The sequence below is a fragment of the Ylistrum balloti genome, unplaced genomic scaffold (assembly GCF_031769215.1).
Source record: "Ylistrum balloti isolate Yb309-2 unplaced genomic scaffold, AGI_CSIRO_Ybal_v1 Utg372018, whole genome shotgun sequence".
Taxonomy (NCBI): domain Eukaryota; kingdom Metazoa; phylum Mollusca; class Bivalvia; order Pectinida; family Pectinidae; genus Ylistrum; species Ylistrum balloti.
This window is the reverse complement of record NW_026782979.1, coordinates 50,949-67,662: the sequence shown is the minus strand read 5'-3', so window position 1 is coordinate 67,662 and position 16,714 is coordinate 50,949. Positions and strand designations below refer to the sequence as shown.

Below are 16,714 nucleotides of genomic sequence, written 5' to 3'. Positions count from 1 at the left end.
TATCAAAACATTTTTTAACGAAGGTATCCCGTTTAGCCAACATTTAAAATTTAAACTGGACCACTTAGAATGGGGAAAAGCCTTAATTACAATGCCATATTGCGACACCTTTATTGGAGACACTACAAAAAAAGTTTTGCATGGCGGTATCCTAGCAACTCTAATAGACACAGCAGGAGCAGCTGCTGCATTTTCTGTGTTAGATACAGCAGAGGAAGGTGGCGTTAATACAATCGATATGCGCATTGACTTTCTAAAACCTGCACGCGGAAAACATTTTATAGGAACAGGACAGGTCATCCGTAAAGGTAGCCGTATTGTTGTTACAGATATCAAAGTGACAAACGATACAGAAACTCTAGTTGCTCAAGGTACAGCAGCCTACAGTATTTTTGCCGCTATAGATAAAAGTTAAAGGAAAAACATCCATGACAACACCAAAAAAAGACCGTAGAACATTTCTTAAAACAGCTTCATTAGCGACGTTAGCAGGAAGTGCTATTACTGCTTGCAGCCGCTCAGGACAAGAGACTCTTACATCTTCTCCCCCTCTTAAACAGACCCAAAAAACATATACATGGAAACTTGTTACAACCTGGCCCCCCAATCTACCTATTTTTTCTGATGGTATTAAAAGATTTGCAGACCAAGTCCGAACATTATCAGGTGGACGCTTGAATATTCAAGTCTATGCGGGTGGTGAATTGCTCCACCTTTAGAAACCTTTGATGCCGTTCGCCAAGGCACCGCTGAAATGGGACATGGGGCAGCTTACTATTGGGCAGGAAAAATAAAGGCAGCCCAATTTTTCACCTCCGTACCTTTTGGTCTCAATGCTCAACAAATGTATGCCTGGCTCTATTCAGGCAATGGTTTACAACTCTGGGAAGAACTATATGCCCCCTTTGGACTAATTCCGATACCAGCTGGGAATAGCGGCGTACAAATGGGAGGATGGTTCAACAAAGAAATCAATACCCTAACAGATTTTAAAGGCTTAAAAATACGAATACCTGGCTTAGGTGGCAAAGTTCTTTCCGAAGCAGGAGCTTCACCCGAACTCCTACCAGGAGGAGAAATTTATACCAGTCTAGAACGCGGCATTATTGATGCCACTGAATGGCTTGGCCCATACCACGATTACCTAATGGGCTTCCATAAAATAGCAAAACATTATTACTATCCTGGTTGGCACGAACCTGGAAGCGTTTTAGAATTAATTATCAATAAACGTGCTTTCGACTCTTTAGATCAAGATTTACAAGCAATTATCCAAACTGTAGCTCAATCCTTAAATACATGGATGCTTGCCCGGTTTGACACACAAAATAGTCTCTATCTAAAAAAGCTAAGCCAAGAAAAACAAATTAAAATTACGCCCTTCCCAAAAATCGTCATGACGGCCTTAAAACAAATTGCACAAGACACTATTGCAAGTGTTGTTAAAAATGATCCACAGAGTCAAAAAATTTATACATCATTCACACAATTTCAACGCGATATTACTCCTTGGAGTAACGTATCTGAACGCGCCTTTTACAACGCCATTCAAACAGATACTTAGATGTCAATATCAAATCTCAGCAGAAAAATATAACTAGCTGCTGCTCACAGCCCTACTTGAGAGTAATATGTTTAGGATTCTGCTCTAGATGACTAAAGGAATTGAGATAAGATACACATAGTCGATCTCCCTGATCAAGTAAACATGTCACACCTGAATTAACAAGACATTGTGTTAAATCAATAGTAGCCTGTTTAGAAAGACCTAAAACATAACGTAAAATAGCTGCAATTGTACCACCAGATGTAAATACAAGAATCTCTTTTGCACCATTATTAGATTGCAACGTTGCTTGTAATGCATCCTCACAGCGCTGACAGAATAACTGCCAATTTTCTTTATAGTCATCATGCTGCCCAGAGACCCAACGCATCACAGCCGAAAGGTATAAATCTTCAAAAGCTTGCATCGGGTTTTCAAATGTCATCAGTTTAGAGGCCATTGCCGCACGGTCTTTAAACTCAGGAAAGGCTGTATACAAAATATCTTCATGATCAAACTCGTTAAAACCGCTTTGTATCTCAGCTGTCATTAATGGTTCTTTGTATCCTTCTTGAAATGACATCCATGTCTGTCGGTGTCGCTCTAAACTACCCATCAAAACGCGGTCTGGCGTCACATAGTCGACAAAACGCTGCCCAAGACACCTGGCTTGCTCATAGCCAAGCTCTGACAACTGATCATAATTAGCCTGTCCAAAAGACGCTTGGCCATGACGAATAAGATATATTTTTGTCATTACAAATAATCAACCTTTAACAATAAATATCTACTTTTATGCATACTTAAACAGACTTGCCATCTAGACATCAACCCTAGTCTTATCTTTCTCATCTTATCGGATTTCATTTGTATTATGATAGCAAGATATACCACCAACTAATGTCTTAACTTTTGCTTGTAGTTCGACTCCTAGTCGGTCTCTGCAAAGGACAACACACCCTCGTTTCATCCCTGTCTCTTGAGAGGGGTCCACACTAGGAAAAAAGACAGCCAATTTGTATATTGCTATTAGTGGATCAATATATGTAAGATCTAGCATTTTTCCATTTGCGTAAGTATCAAAACCATAGCAGGTATTAGGAACCAAAAAATCATCTATCATAACAAGCTGTCTAAACTTCTGGCCATTAAACGGACCACCCCAACTATATCTCATATTTGGATATCTAAAAAAATCTATCCAACCTAGAATCTTTTCACCAATAATTTTTTTTATAATCTTTTTAAATATTTTCATAGTAACCTTAGCAACACGCTAAGAATATCTTAGCTAATATAGTCCATGAATTAACATTATTTATGATGTCAATTCATGTCACTTCGCCTACTTAGATATCTCAATAGATAAGATATCTAAAAAAAAGCGTATGAATTAATCAATTGCTAGACGTTGTATAAGTTTGCGCCCAATATGCTGCTGTAACAAATTAAGTTGCTGTAAATCTGGAAATGTAACACCCTGAGCAAAATTAGAATCTAACTCTGAAGGATCAAACCGTAGCGTTCCACCAAGAGAAGGATCTTGATAAGAGACATAACCAATCTCACTGGAAACGCCATCAGCAGCTAACTCAGTTCCACGGCCAATAAAATGTGCTTGATCTATTAAAGGAACAGTTGTAGGACAAGAAACGACATCAATTAAATGTTGCTCACACTCCCACTCGATTAACCACTGCCAAATAGGCTTTTCTTGATAAAAGGTACCTGTCGTCACAGCATCTGGCAAAAAAACACGCCAATATTCAGAATGATGTAAAACCTTGCGTAGATTTAGCTCCGCGCTAGCTGGAAAAACATCATGAAATAAATTATGTACAGCGTCAGCAGTTTGGTTATTTGTATAAAGAGTCTGTAACTGTGATAACAAATCTGTAAGTAGAATACTAAAATTAGAGTCGATTCCAGCAAGAATAATCTTAAGCAGTGATACCATAACATCAGTTTGTAGTAAAATTTCTGCCCCCATTGTCAATACCGGCAACACAGCTTCGGTGACTCCTAAAAATGCCGGCTCACCTAATTCAAAATGTGTTGCAGCGTGAAGAGCAGAGACTAAAAAACTAGGTTCTACCATAAAGCGTACGGTTTGCTGCTCTAAGTATTCTTGAATCTCAAGAACTTGTGAACGATCCTGTAAGAGATCTTGAATTGTGTGCTCCTTAAGTAAGACCTCTGAAAATCGTAGTCGAACCCAACCACCACCTGACAACCTATCTTGCCAGGTAATAATATGCTGTGTAGTTTCCTCTGATTGAACTGCAGAACGTTGACGTAACGAAGTAAAAAAGCGATCGGTCTCTGCAAAAAAAGCTGTCAACTGCTTAGCTGCTAACATACGAAAATGATCACCACGATTGAGTTGAGGACGTAAAGCTCGCTCACTATTATGAATAGCAAATGCAGCTAGCTGCCGAGCACATCGGCTAGTGCCATTAATAGTATGCTCGGCATTACAAACTTCTAGACTACGTCCATAATCAATTAGGTCTGCAAGAGGAATCTCAAAATCAGTTGCTAAGACAAGCGACAACACAGCTGTAGCAAAATGCAATAAGCTTTTTAATAATAAAAGCTCTGCTTGCTTAACCTGACCAGAAAAGAGAACAAGAGGTATTTTGCCAATTTTAAATAATAACCCAGGATACTCAACAACAAAATCTTGCTGTTGATGGATTGCTGTCTCAAATGCACTGATTACCTTTAACAAACGTTCATAATCTGTAATCAAAATCGTATAGACCAACCGGTTGATAATTGTATTACCAACAAGTTCATCGGTAAGTAACCGAACTTGCCTTTTGCTACCAGAATCTGTTGTCTCCTGAACTAATTCAGCAATTTTAACAATCGTCGCACCAACATCTGTTAGCCAAATGCCAAGTTCAGCTAATGCCAAACCAACATATTTCTCTGCACGCAACTGCTCATTATTAGCCACAAGAAGCTCTAACTGCTTCTGAACACAATCATAATCTGCCCGTTCAAAACAATCTTTAGCTGTTTGAATACGTACCGTTTCTATTGGCACCTCGTGTTCCACAGAACAGCCAAGCAGAGAAAAAGACAATAGAGACAAGACTACTAACACTGGCAAATATTTATTTAGCATCCTTCACGCCTTCCCTTTATCAAGCTTTAAGACAAAGACTATCTGTATAACCTTCTAGACAAATTACAACACACTACATTTTATCCTTAAAGTCTAGCTAATCCCTGTTTTAGGGATACAAAATAGATTAAGAACTTAAATGACTCTTAATAATTGCCTACAGAACTATTAGTGCTCCCAGCAACGTAAGTCACTAACTGCTACATCTCGAATAAGATATTCAGGTAAACAGGTAACAGACTCTGGAATAAACCAAACTAGTAACAGTGCAAATAGTTGAATGACAACAAAAGGCAAAATACCACGATAAATCTGTTTCGTAGAAACTTGCTCAGGAGCTACACCTTTTAAATAAAATAAGGAAAAACCAAAAGGAGGTGTCAAAAAAGATGTTTGCAGATTGATGGCAATTAAAACACCTACCCATAGTAAATCTAATCCCATCATTTGCAAAACAGGAACAGCAACAGGAACAAGGATAAATGTTATCTCGATAAAGTCAATAAAAAAACCAGCAACAAAAACTACAAACATAAACAGAGCCAAAAAAACATAAGGTGATAAATTGGCCTGTACAACCAAATCTGCCAAATAGACATCACCGCCTAAACCACGAAATACAAGACTAAATGCAGATGCTCCAACAAGAATTAAAAAGACCATACAGGTCAAAAAAGTAGTCTCACGCATCACTGCATCTAGCGTCTCTTTAGAAAATCGCCTCTGTAGCATTGTCAATACAGTGGCCCCCAAAGCCCCAACAGCTGCAGCTTCTGTTGGTGAGGCAATACCTGCAAAAATAGACCCAAGCACCGCAACAATAAGTAATATAGGTGCTAAAAAGGCACCGACTGTTCGACGCCACATTTGCTGTTTTCTAAAAGCAATCACGGATTGCTCAGGCATCGCCGGTGCAGAGTCCGGCTGCACAATAGCAATAACAATAATCCAAATGAGATAAAGAGAAACAAGTAATAAACCAGGAATAACTGCTCCAATAAACATATCACCGACAGCAACATTGAGAACACTACCAAGCAGAACTAGTACGATACTAGGTGGTATAATCTGCCCTAATGTTCCAGAAGCTGCAATCGTACCAGCTGCTAACTCAGTACGATACCCACGCTTAAGCATTGTCGGCAAACTAAGTAACCCCATCGTAACAACAGTAGCTCCAACAATACCTGTTGATGCGGCAAGTAACGTACCAACAACAACAACTGAGATTGCTAAACCTCCTCGTAGACGCCCAAATAATAACGCCATTGTTTCTAATAAGTCTTCGGCTAGACCAGAGCGCTCTAACATAACACCCATATAAACAAATAATGGCACCGCAATTAAAAGTTGATTATTGACAATCCCCCAAATACGTAAAGGCAAAAACTCAAAAAAAGAACTGCCAAAAACAGCAAATCCATAGAGTGTCGAAACACCTCCTAAAGTAAACGCCACAGGAAAACCAAGAAGGAGTGTCAACAACACAACAACAAATAAAATAAGGCCTAACATATAAGTTACCGGTTACCATCAATAGCTTGCGTACGAAGTTCTAAAAAACGTCTTCCTGCTTCTGCTAATGCTTGCAAAAACAATAATAAAAAACCAATTGGGATACAAGCTTTAGCAAGGTAACGTGCGGGCAAGCCACCAGGGTCTGGCGATGTTTCGCGAATTAAAAATGAATGGGTTACAAAATCAAATGACATCACAATGCCTAAAACACAAAACGGTAACAAACATACAACAAGACCAAAAATATCTATCCAAGCTTGAGTTTTAGTCGAGAACTGGCTATAAAACACATCAACACGTACATGTCGATTATGTTTAAATGTAAACCCAGCTCCTAACAAAAAAAGCGCGCCAAAAAGATACCAAGAAAGGTCTTGCAACAACAAAAGACTACGCCCGCCAAGATATCTAAGGGCAACATTTGTACAAACAAGAATCACAAGAACTGTAGTTAACCAAGAGACAACATTGCCTAAACGTTCACTAATGGCATCCACTACTCGGATATAAATAGAAATATAATTCATAACATACTCGATATCTAAATGATTATAATGTTCAAAATCTTACTGTAGCGTACTAAGTAAGAATATAGACTGGGGCCAAGGAGACACACCTCCCTGCCCAATAGGAACTGATCGTTTAAGGGCATCTGTTAACCAATATTTAGCGCCATAAACCGCATCAACTAGAGATTCTCCTAAAGCAAGGCGTGCCGTAATCGCAGCAGATAAATGGCAACCTGTGCCATGTGTTACGCCTAACATAATCCGATCTGCTTGTAGCCATTGAACACTGTGTTCTGTAACCAAAACATCATTGGCAGCCCCCAAGGAATGACCACCTTTTAATAAAACAGCAGTACCAAAACGATCGTAAAGACGTCGCGCGGCATCTTCAATAGCTTGCTCTGTTAATACAATATTTTGGCCCAGCAACTGTTCGGCCTCCGCAATATTAGGAGTCACAATGGTTGCAAGAGGAAACAATTTTCTTTGTAATAAATCTATCCCCTGAAACTCATAAAGTTCCTGGCCAGATGTCGAAACCATAACAGGATCAAGCACAAGTTGTAAATCTGGGATATCTGTCAACAATAAAGCAACTGCTTCGACAATGGCAGAATTGGCGAGCATACCTGTTTTAAAAACCTGAATGGAAAGATCTGTTACAACTGCCTTCAATTGAGTTACAACAAAATCAACATCACAAATCTGAATATCACAAACCTGTAATGTATTTTGGGCTGTTAAGGCTGTAACGACAGAAGCACCATGGACTCCGTGTAAGGCAAAGGTACGTAAATCAGCTTGTATACCAGCACCACCACAAGAATCACTACCAGCAATACTACAAGCAATAGGTAACTGTTTATTTTTGTTCATCAGATTATTAGTAATTATGTCTACCAAGGTTTGATACTGCACCTACGTATCAAGATGCCTGTTGCCAATTATGAATAAATTCTTTAGCTACCTGAATAGGATCTGGTGCCGACCAAATTGCAGAATAAATTGCCATACCAAAAGCACCTGTAGAACGTATAGCTCCCGCATCCGCTGGGACGATACCACCAATAGCAAAAATTGGTTTTTTTGTTAATGTCACCGCTTTCTTTAAACCTTTAAGACCAATTGGTTTACCAGCATTTGGTTTTGTAGCTGTTTGTCGAAATGTACCAACACCAAAATAATCAGCTTGCTGAGCAACTGGCCCCGCAAGTCGTAAAGCATCATCGCCACTAAGACCAATAATCTTTTGGTAGCCAATATGTAAACGAGCTGTTTGTGGCAACATATCATCAGGTCCAAGATGGACACCATCAACACAATTGCCAAGAGCTAATGATGGTAGGTCATTAATGGTTAGACACGCATCACCTAAAACTTGGCGAGCATCTTCAAGCCAATATTGTAAATCTAGTGTCTTCGCTCCTTTAGCACGTAACTGAAACATACCAATACCTAACAGATGTAAATCCCGAAGTATATCCAACCAATCTAAACGCGTACGAGGGTCAAATAAAAGATAGAGCCCAGATTGACTAGTAGCTGCCAATGATTGAAACATAGAAAACCTGTTGTGCTGCATAAATATTGAACCGGCTCTATACGTTTGTGTATGATGTTACTTTGTTTACTTAATCCGGTAGACTACGATTTCTAATTAAACTTTAAGCAATAACATAAATGTCTGCAATATGCTTATATCAAATGCAGTAATAGTCCTGGGGTTGTATACGTTAAGTCGTTGCTTAAAAGTAAAACATTAGACACGACAGAGCATAGTAGATTATAGTAGATTTACAGAGGGTTTTAATACAAAATTTTCACTTTGATATTGTTAGGTAGATAAAACTATGAGTCTAACAAGGCAAGACTTAGCAGACGCACTCCAAGAAAAATTTGGACTTCCTGGACGTGAAGCAGAGCATTGGACAACTTTTATCTTAGATAAAATGGTTAGCGAATTAGAACAACATCGTCCTGTAAGCCTTAGTAATTTTGGCGTCTTTGAAGTAGTCACACGTAAACCACGTATTGGGCGCAATCCAAGAACTAAAGAAGCAGTTCCCATTCCAGAACGTCACGTTGTTACATTTCGCCCAAGTGAAAGACTAAAACGGCGCATGAACCCACATTTAGAATAAGGTTTACGTTGACAACTGAAAAACTATTCTATCGTATTGGAGAAATTAGTAAATTAGTAGATGTACCTACCCATGTACTACGCTTTTGGTAATGTTAATTCCCTCAGCTAAAACCTAAAAAAGGTATTGGCAAACAGCGACTCTACCGCCAAAAAGATATCCAAAAAATTCAGACAATTAAAACACTACTCTATGACAAAGGTTATACTGATCAAGGCGCAAAAAAGGTCTTAGGCCAAAAACAGGTAATAGCCCCTCCAAGTGAAAATCTAAATAAAATTATCCAAGAACTTCGGGCAATTTCTGACTTATGTCAATCTAAGGTTAAATAACCTTAAGCGACACAAAACAGATACAAGAGTAAACTTAAAACAGTTACCAAATTAAACTAAAAATTTTGCTAGCGAGATAACTAGTCACGTAAATAAGAATTAGCAAATTTGATAATTCTTGTATAACACTTCTTTTCATTCTTAAATTTGCTAAACCCGTGTCCTTCTCCACGGTAAACAAAATAATCTACAGGAATATTGCGTGCTCTTAAACCTGCAACAAGTTTGTCAGATTGAGACTTAGGGACCCGGCTATCATTTGCACCTTGATGAACTTGGAGAGGAATTTGAACTTTGTCTAAATGGTATAGTGGAGAAACCTGTTTATTAAATGCTTGGTCTTGTCGAGGATCAGCTCCTAATTCTGTTAACCAAAACTGTTGTATCTGCGGTGGCCACCCCTCCAAAAAAAACGAAAATTCAATAGGACCAAAAAGATCAACAGCTGCTTGAAATAAAGTAGGGTATTGTGTGATTAATGACATCACGCTAAAACCGCCAAAGCTACCACCAGCTATCATCATCTTGTCAGACAGTACAAAATCTAAGGTCTGTGTAAAATGTGCAACAGCAACGATATCTTTAATATGTCCACCACCCCAATCGCCATTATCCATAAACTGATAGGCTTTACCAAATCCGGTACTCCCACGAACATTGGGCGCGACAACAAGATATCCATTGTTAACAAAATATTGAATTGTAGGCGAATAAATAGGATCAATATGATCTTCTGGACCACCATGAATCAAAAAGATAACAGGCCTTTTTATAGATGCTGATGTTCCGTTAGGAATAAAGTAATGTACGGGCACCTGTATGCCATCGAAACTATTAACAAATAATGAAAAAGATTGAGAAAAATACTTGCTATCTATTTTTGACTGATTCGCATCATAAATAAGTGTCTTATTATTGCCAGATAGCAAATAATACTTAAGAGGTGCAACCCCAGTTTGCACAGCAACAATACCTAAATCTGGATTCTTTTGATCAAACATTGCCCCTTTAATAACCCCCTCATTAAAAGGTAATGTAATTTCTTGCTGAAATTGCCCAGAATAAATTTTAGTCTTTTCTGCCAATTGTCCTCGGTAAGAAAGAACAGAAAGGGTTCCCTGTGCATAAAGACCAAAACCAGTAACATCATACGGTATAGGTACTGGTAACAATTGCAAACGTTTATCAACAAAGTTGTACGACCAAATACGATGAATATCTGAATCTTTTGTACTACTAAAAAGCAAAGAATGTGAAGAATCAAAAACGCCCAAACTATTAGCAACTCCTGCTTCAGCAAGAATATAATTAGGCGTATTGGTTTTGAGATCTATATATCCTATATGGTGCTCATTATTATCAATATATTTTGCAAATGCGAGATACTTATTATCTTGATCTAAGCCCCCACAATAAAGAACCTCATTATCTCCTTTAACAATCGTCTGTATACTCTGTGTGGTTGTATCAAAAATTTTAATATCAGAATAAAAAATACGCTGCATACCCTGAGAGAAAAAATAGAGTTTTTTACCATCAACACTTAAGTCACAAAGATAACTACTCTCACCTCTCATATTCTCTTCTTGAGTAATTAAGCGCGTTTTTCTAGACTCTAAATCAAATTCATAGAGATCATAGACCTCATCACCACCAATATCTTTCTGAATATATAATCGTTTACCTTGAGGGCCAACAATGTAAGCACCAACAGGCTCTCTGTAACGTGTAACCTGAATAATATCCTTTGTGACAAAATCATACTGAAAAATATTTGTTACTTTGCCGTCTGATTTTAAAAAATAGACACCTTGTTTATCTGGCCTAAACTGAAAATCATGAATATCAGATGTTCGATAGAACTCTTTAAAGGGAAACAATGGAGCTACTTTTGCATCGGTAATACCAAGTTTTTTTAAGGTATTCGAATTTAATACGACAGCTTCAGCGCAAACGATAGCGGGATAATAAAGGCTAGAGATAAATGCTAAAAGAGCTAAAACTAAAAACTGCCGCATGGTTAAAACTTCTCCTTCATAAAATTAAAATTTACGCATTATTCTTGTCAGGAGCCACGAGGTTTGAAAAAAGTGGGGAGAGGCGGTTTTAAACGGGGAGAGGTGGTTTTAACTACTGTTTATGCGGCCTCAAGCAACATGAAACAATCAAAAATCACAAAAAAAAGTTGCAAACATCTGTCCCTGTTTTTAGACATTTTCAACAAAAAGGACAATTTGCTTGCAACTTTTTCTATCTCTTGCAACAAAATTGCAAGAATCTTTCAAGGATATTTACAGAGCATTTAAAAAGAATATAAATAAAACATCTTAATCAAGCGGCTTCTTGTCGCTCAAGCCACCCTGTATTAATTCCAATTTCGGATGAACCCCTTTTTTGAAACAACAACCGCTGCTCTAAAAAACCTGTATTATCAACTACTAAGCCGATTCTCTTTGATTTCCCCATCCCTCTGTACCCGTATCTTTTAAAGAATCAGGCGGCCTGTCTGTTAATGGGTTTCGGCCTAAGGCAGCCTCAATTATTTCTGCATGTTCTTGCGATATTGTTTCAGAATCAAACATATCGTAAAGCTCTTGCCCTGACAGCATTGTTAAGTGTTTTAGGTCTTCTAGGCCGACTCTTCCCCTGATTAATGCCAGGCGCAATTCTTTGCCTTCGTGCCGCCCTTTACGGGGTGTGGGTTTCTTGTTTGCCGGCACAGCGAAATCCGATTCTTGCTGGCTTGCAGGAATTGGTTCATGGCCTTGTCCTGTAAATGCCCAAATAGGGTCAATAAGAAACTGTGAACATAAATCCTCTATGAAGCTCATGCTCGGCGACGATGTGTCGTTTTCGTATTTTATTAAAGTGTGTCTTGATATGTTCATAATAGTCGACATTTCTTCTTGGCTTAACCTATTGATTTTTCTGACTTTTTTTAATCTTTCCCCTATTTTTGTCGACATAAATCACCAATCGTTTGACTAAATGTTGAAATAAATATACAATTAACAATTATTAACCAATATTAACCACCTAAAGTAGAAAATAATCAACAATGGCTATACAGAGAAGATTAACAAGCAGGGAAGCTGCAAAAATTCTAGGTATAACGCCAGGGACTTTAAAAGTCTGGCGTTGTCAAGGGAAAGGCCCTAAGCACCTAAAAAATGGCCATTCTGTTTATTACTTTAGGTATGACATTGTAGCGTGGATGATTAAAAATTCCGAACTTGTCGATCCAGAAATACGGCGAGCAGTTGACGAATGAGTTTATTAACCATTTTTAACAAATGCAGTACTAACTTCGGTCAACTTCGGCGAACTGCGGTCGGTTTCGGTTACTAGAAAGAAACACTTAACACCTAAAACACCGTTTTAAAACCAGAAAAAAGGAACAAAAATGAACACATATAAAGAAATACCCCAAGGGCTGGACTTTATTGCACCAGCCATACGCTTAAAAAACGCTATCCGTTGCTGCCTTGCTGACATTAATGACAGCCTTACATGCGCCTCTTGTGTCAGTAGGGCTTACACAGAGACCCTCATGCGCGAACCCGAAACCCTAACCTGGAAAGACGTTGAAAAACTAGCCAGTGTAGCTAAACATTTAAACGCAATTATTAACGAACTAGAAGGTGATAAATCATGAAATTAGATGGTAGCGAAGTAATTGTCGTGACGTTTATTGTTTGCGTTTCTCTCTTTTTGAGCGTCGCTGTTGTTTCTGTGAATAAACAAATTAAACCATCAGAACTTAAAGAGCTTTGCGAAATAGCGGGGTACGTAAAGAAATGACACCTAAAAAACCAAAACACATTACCCTTGATAACGGTCAAGAATACGGGAGCCTGGCTAAAGAAGCCATCCTGGAAGACGTTATTTACGAGTTATCACGACTCAGTAAAAAAACATTAATAACGATGCTGTTATTCAGTACCCAGAAAGCAGCTACTAGAGTTGAGGCTCTTATGACTGCTAGACGGACGGCTCGGCAGATGATTAATCTTGGTAAAGAAATAGAAGCAGCCCATCAAAAACACGTAAGCACAGCAAAACAAGACTTAAATCATGTCAACTAAAACACTAGTAAATATACTTCACGTGACATTATCCTTCTTATCTTCATTTGTTGTTTTTGCATCCACTCCAATCATAACACTAGGTTCTCTCTTCTCTTATATGTTTGTACGAATGATGCCAGAAGTAGGAACCTTTGAAAAAACAGTAATCCTAATCGAACTATGCTTTCTAATCTTTGGCACCTTTGCCATGTACATGTATAGATATAGCCATCAGAAAAAGAATTAAGGTTTACAATGAGCACGGTTAAGGAAGAGTACGTAATAGATCACGATGGCAACAAAAAAACGATAAGCGCAACTGATCATTATGATGCAGCTTCGCAATGGGCTTGGGATTTCGATGACGATTTTGGAAAAGTTGCAATAGATCACGATGGCGATATAGAAACGATAAGCGCAATTGATCATGAAGATGCAGCTATACAATGGGCTGAGAGTCACTATGGCAATATCGAAGAAATTAATCGACTTCTGTGCCACGAGCAAGTTACCGTTACTAGCTCCGGGGGCATTACGGAGGTTTTTAATGTTGGTGCTGACGTGTCTGTCGATATCTACGCCTACGAGGTAGAGAAAAGCGATATCAAAAATGATTAAAGACCTATATCTAATGAAGAAAAACACACAAAAAGACAAAAAATCTGCGGACTTAAACCGTAAGCTTAAAAACAGAAAGCGCAACAAAATTGCTAGAAAATCTAGAGCCATAAACCGCAGGAACTGTTTCTTGTTATATAGAAAACTGTCGTTTTGCTGAACCTGCGTACCACATTCAATGCGTTCTTTTACCTATGGGTAGCGCGATAGTTGCGGGCCCAGTAGTGTTCTTAGATATTTTGGCTTATATGTAGATATGGCCCGCAATCGCATGAAAGGTGATGTAATTAAATCCTGGAACCGTGTTATGGCACCTTATAACAAAAAAAGTGAGTCACAAGCCTAAATGACCACCAAGCTCACGACAGCTCAAGCAGCCAAGTTGATGGATAGGTCGATCAGAACCCTAGAGTGCTGGCGATCCCGTGATTACGGCCCTGCTTCCTATAAGCGCCTAGGCGAAGTCTACTACCTAGAACATGAGATTGAGGCTTGGCTAGAAAAACAAACAATCAGGATCGATCCAGAATTAGAGCGACTTAAGAAAAAGCTAGAACAATCTTTGTCGGAGCCGGTATCTAACCAACCAGAAACACACCTAAACAATGGATTGGCTGCCTTGCCGGCTCCGACATCTTGTCTCTCAAAAAACAAGAAAAGTGATACACAAGCAGATTTGACGTTAATAGATGATACACAAACATCCATCAAGAACCCTAAGTCAGTAGCGCAAAAAGTGAAGAAAAATGTGCAAAAAAAGCCTATCGCCTCAGAACAATTATGGCTACGCTGGGATCAAGCAACAGACAAACATCGAGAAGAGGCACAGAAACGCCTAGAAGCTGTTAAGTACTATACGTCTCTTGTTACCAAAAAGACCAAGAAAACAGCAGCTCTAACACTAACAGCTCAGGAATTTAATGTTAGTACTGCCTCTTTAAGGCGATGGTTAAATGCCACCCAAAACTACCAGAAACAAGATTGGCTATGTTTACTACTCCCAACCTATCGCGGTGTCGGTAAAGAAGAAAACATACCACAAGATATTTGGCAGTATTTCATTGCTGATTACCTAAGAGTCGAGAAGCCAGGGCTCAGGGCTTGCTGGCTCCGCACTAAAAGATATGCCAAAACCTTAAATTACAAAACAATTGCGAGCGAAAAGACCTTTAAACGTCGTCTTGAAAAAGAGTTTAAACCCGCTGAAATCACATTAAAACGAGAAGGTCCAAAAGCATTAGAAAGGCTCTATCCTTACCAAGAACGAGATGAAACTAATCTATCTGCACTAGAGATCGTAAACGCCGATGGCCACACCTTTGATACCTGGGTAGAAATGCCAGATAAGCGGATTATCCGCCTGTCGCTACTAGCCTGGCAGGATGTCTATAGTCGCAAAGTTTTAGCTTGGCGACTAACTGAAACAGAATGTCTAAATAGCATCATGGCCTCTTTTGGTGACTTATGTCGCAGTTATGGAGTACCTAGATCTGCACATTTAGATAACGGTAGAGCTTTTAGCTCTAAACAATTTACAGGCGGTACTAATAAGCGTTTTCGTTTCAAAATTAAAGACTGTGATCCAGTAGGAACACTAAAACTTCTTGATGTCAATTGTGTTTTTGTCACACCAGGACATGGTCAAAGCAAGCCAATTGAACGCGCTTTTGGTGACCTTGTTGCCAATATTGCGAAACATCCAGCCTTAGCCGGTAGTTATACCGGTAATAAACCAACAAGTAAACCAGATTACGGTTGGGGTAAAAGCGGAAAAGGTAAGCCAGCTAATTATCAAACATTTCTAACAGTTGTCGAGCAAGGTATATCCCTACATAACAGCCGTGAAGGTCGCAGAACGAAAACCGCAAACGGTCGTAGTTTTGATGAAACCTTTAACGAATCTTACGCACGTACACGAGTACGGTATTTAACTGATCAGCAAGAACGAGAGCTACTAACAATGGCTGAATCGGTAATGGTCAAATCAAAGAGCCATGCTGGCCAGATAAGACTGTTTGAGAATCGCTATTGGTCTGAGTTTCTTTTGAAATATGCAGGACAAAAAGTAACGGTTCGGTTTGATCCTGATGACCTACATGAGACTTTGTTCGTCTATGATTTGTCTGGCAGATATCTAGGAAAAGCTGAATGTCAATTAAAAGGTGGTTATCAAAGTCGAAAAGACGCTCAAACATATAACCGTGCTAAACGTAGCTGGCAAAAATCAGTTAAGAAAGCAGCAAATGCTAAGACTGCCTTAGATGCTCTAGAGGTTGGTAAAAGAGCCTTAGAAATAAATGAAGATATACCAGCAGTAGATCTACCAGAACCCAATATTATTGAAGGATTATTTACAACCCCAGAGCTTAAGAAAGTAGCGAACGGCGGCGAGGTTTCTTTAAAGGACGACGACCAATCTGACTTTGAAGAACTCTTCACCGCCGCCGCTCTTGAGCTCCCCGTCAAAAGGAGTATCTTGTGACCAAAGAGCTTAGAAACAGTGTAAAGGCGGAAGCCGAGAAATACAACCTCACCCAGGAGCAGACAGCCAAAGAAATTGGCGTAAGCCCTACCGCACTTAGTCGCTGGCTTAAGGGTGAGTATGGTGGTAATAACGATGTTATTACTGAAAAGGCCGAGAAATGGCTAGAGACACGTAAACAAAAGGCAAGTTTGCACTTAAAAGAGTTTGCCTACACTAAAACCCCAACAAGTGATAAGATTTTTGCATCGCTACGTTATGCTCATAACGCAGAAGACTTGGTTGTTGTCTATGGTGGTGCAGGTTTAGGTAAAACCGTGACCTGCAAGCACTACCAAGCCCAACACAACAATGTTTATCTGTTTACC

General features: G+C 39.1%; 3 protein-coding genes across 3 annotated transcripts; 1 reads left to right on the top strand and 2 right to left on the bottom strand.

The window, feature by feature from the left end:
- Positions 1-91: 91 nt before the first annotated feature.
- LOC132564164 (monocarboxylate 2-oxoacid-binding periplasmic protein all3028-like) lies at positions 92-1,564 on the top strand. Its single transcript, XM_060228841.1, has 2 exons — positions 92-371; positions 720-1,564. Exons 1-2 carry the CDS (start codon positions 92-94, stop codon positions 1,562-1,564), a joined length of 1,125 nt encoding a protein of 374 aa, XP_060084824.1.
- Positions 1,565-6,763: 5,199 nt separating this feature from the next.
- On the bottom strand, positions 6,764-7,582 carry LOC132564163 (hydroxymethylpyrimidine/phosphomethylpyrimidine kinase-like). The gene has a single exon (XM_060228840.1). It carries the CDS (start codon positions 7,580-7,582, stop codon positions 6,764-6,766), a length of 819 nt encoding a protein of 272 aa, XP_060084823.1.
- Positions 7,583-7,631: 49 nt separating this feature from the next.
- LOC132564162 (thiamine-phosphate synthase-like) lies at positions 7,632-8,153 on the bottom strand. Its single transcript, XM_060228839.1, has one exon. It carries the CDS (start codon positions 8,151-8,153, stop codon positions 7,632-7,634), a length of 522 nt encoding a protein of 173 aa, XP_060084822.1.
- Between the last annotated feature and the right edge of the window lie 8,561 nt (positions 8,154-16,714).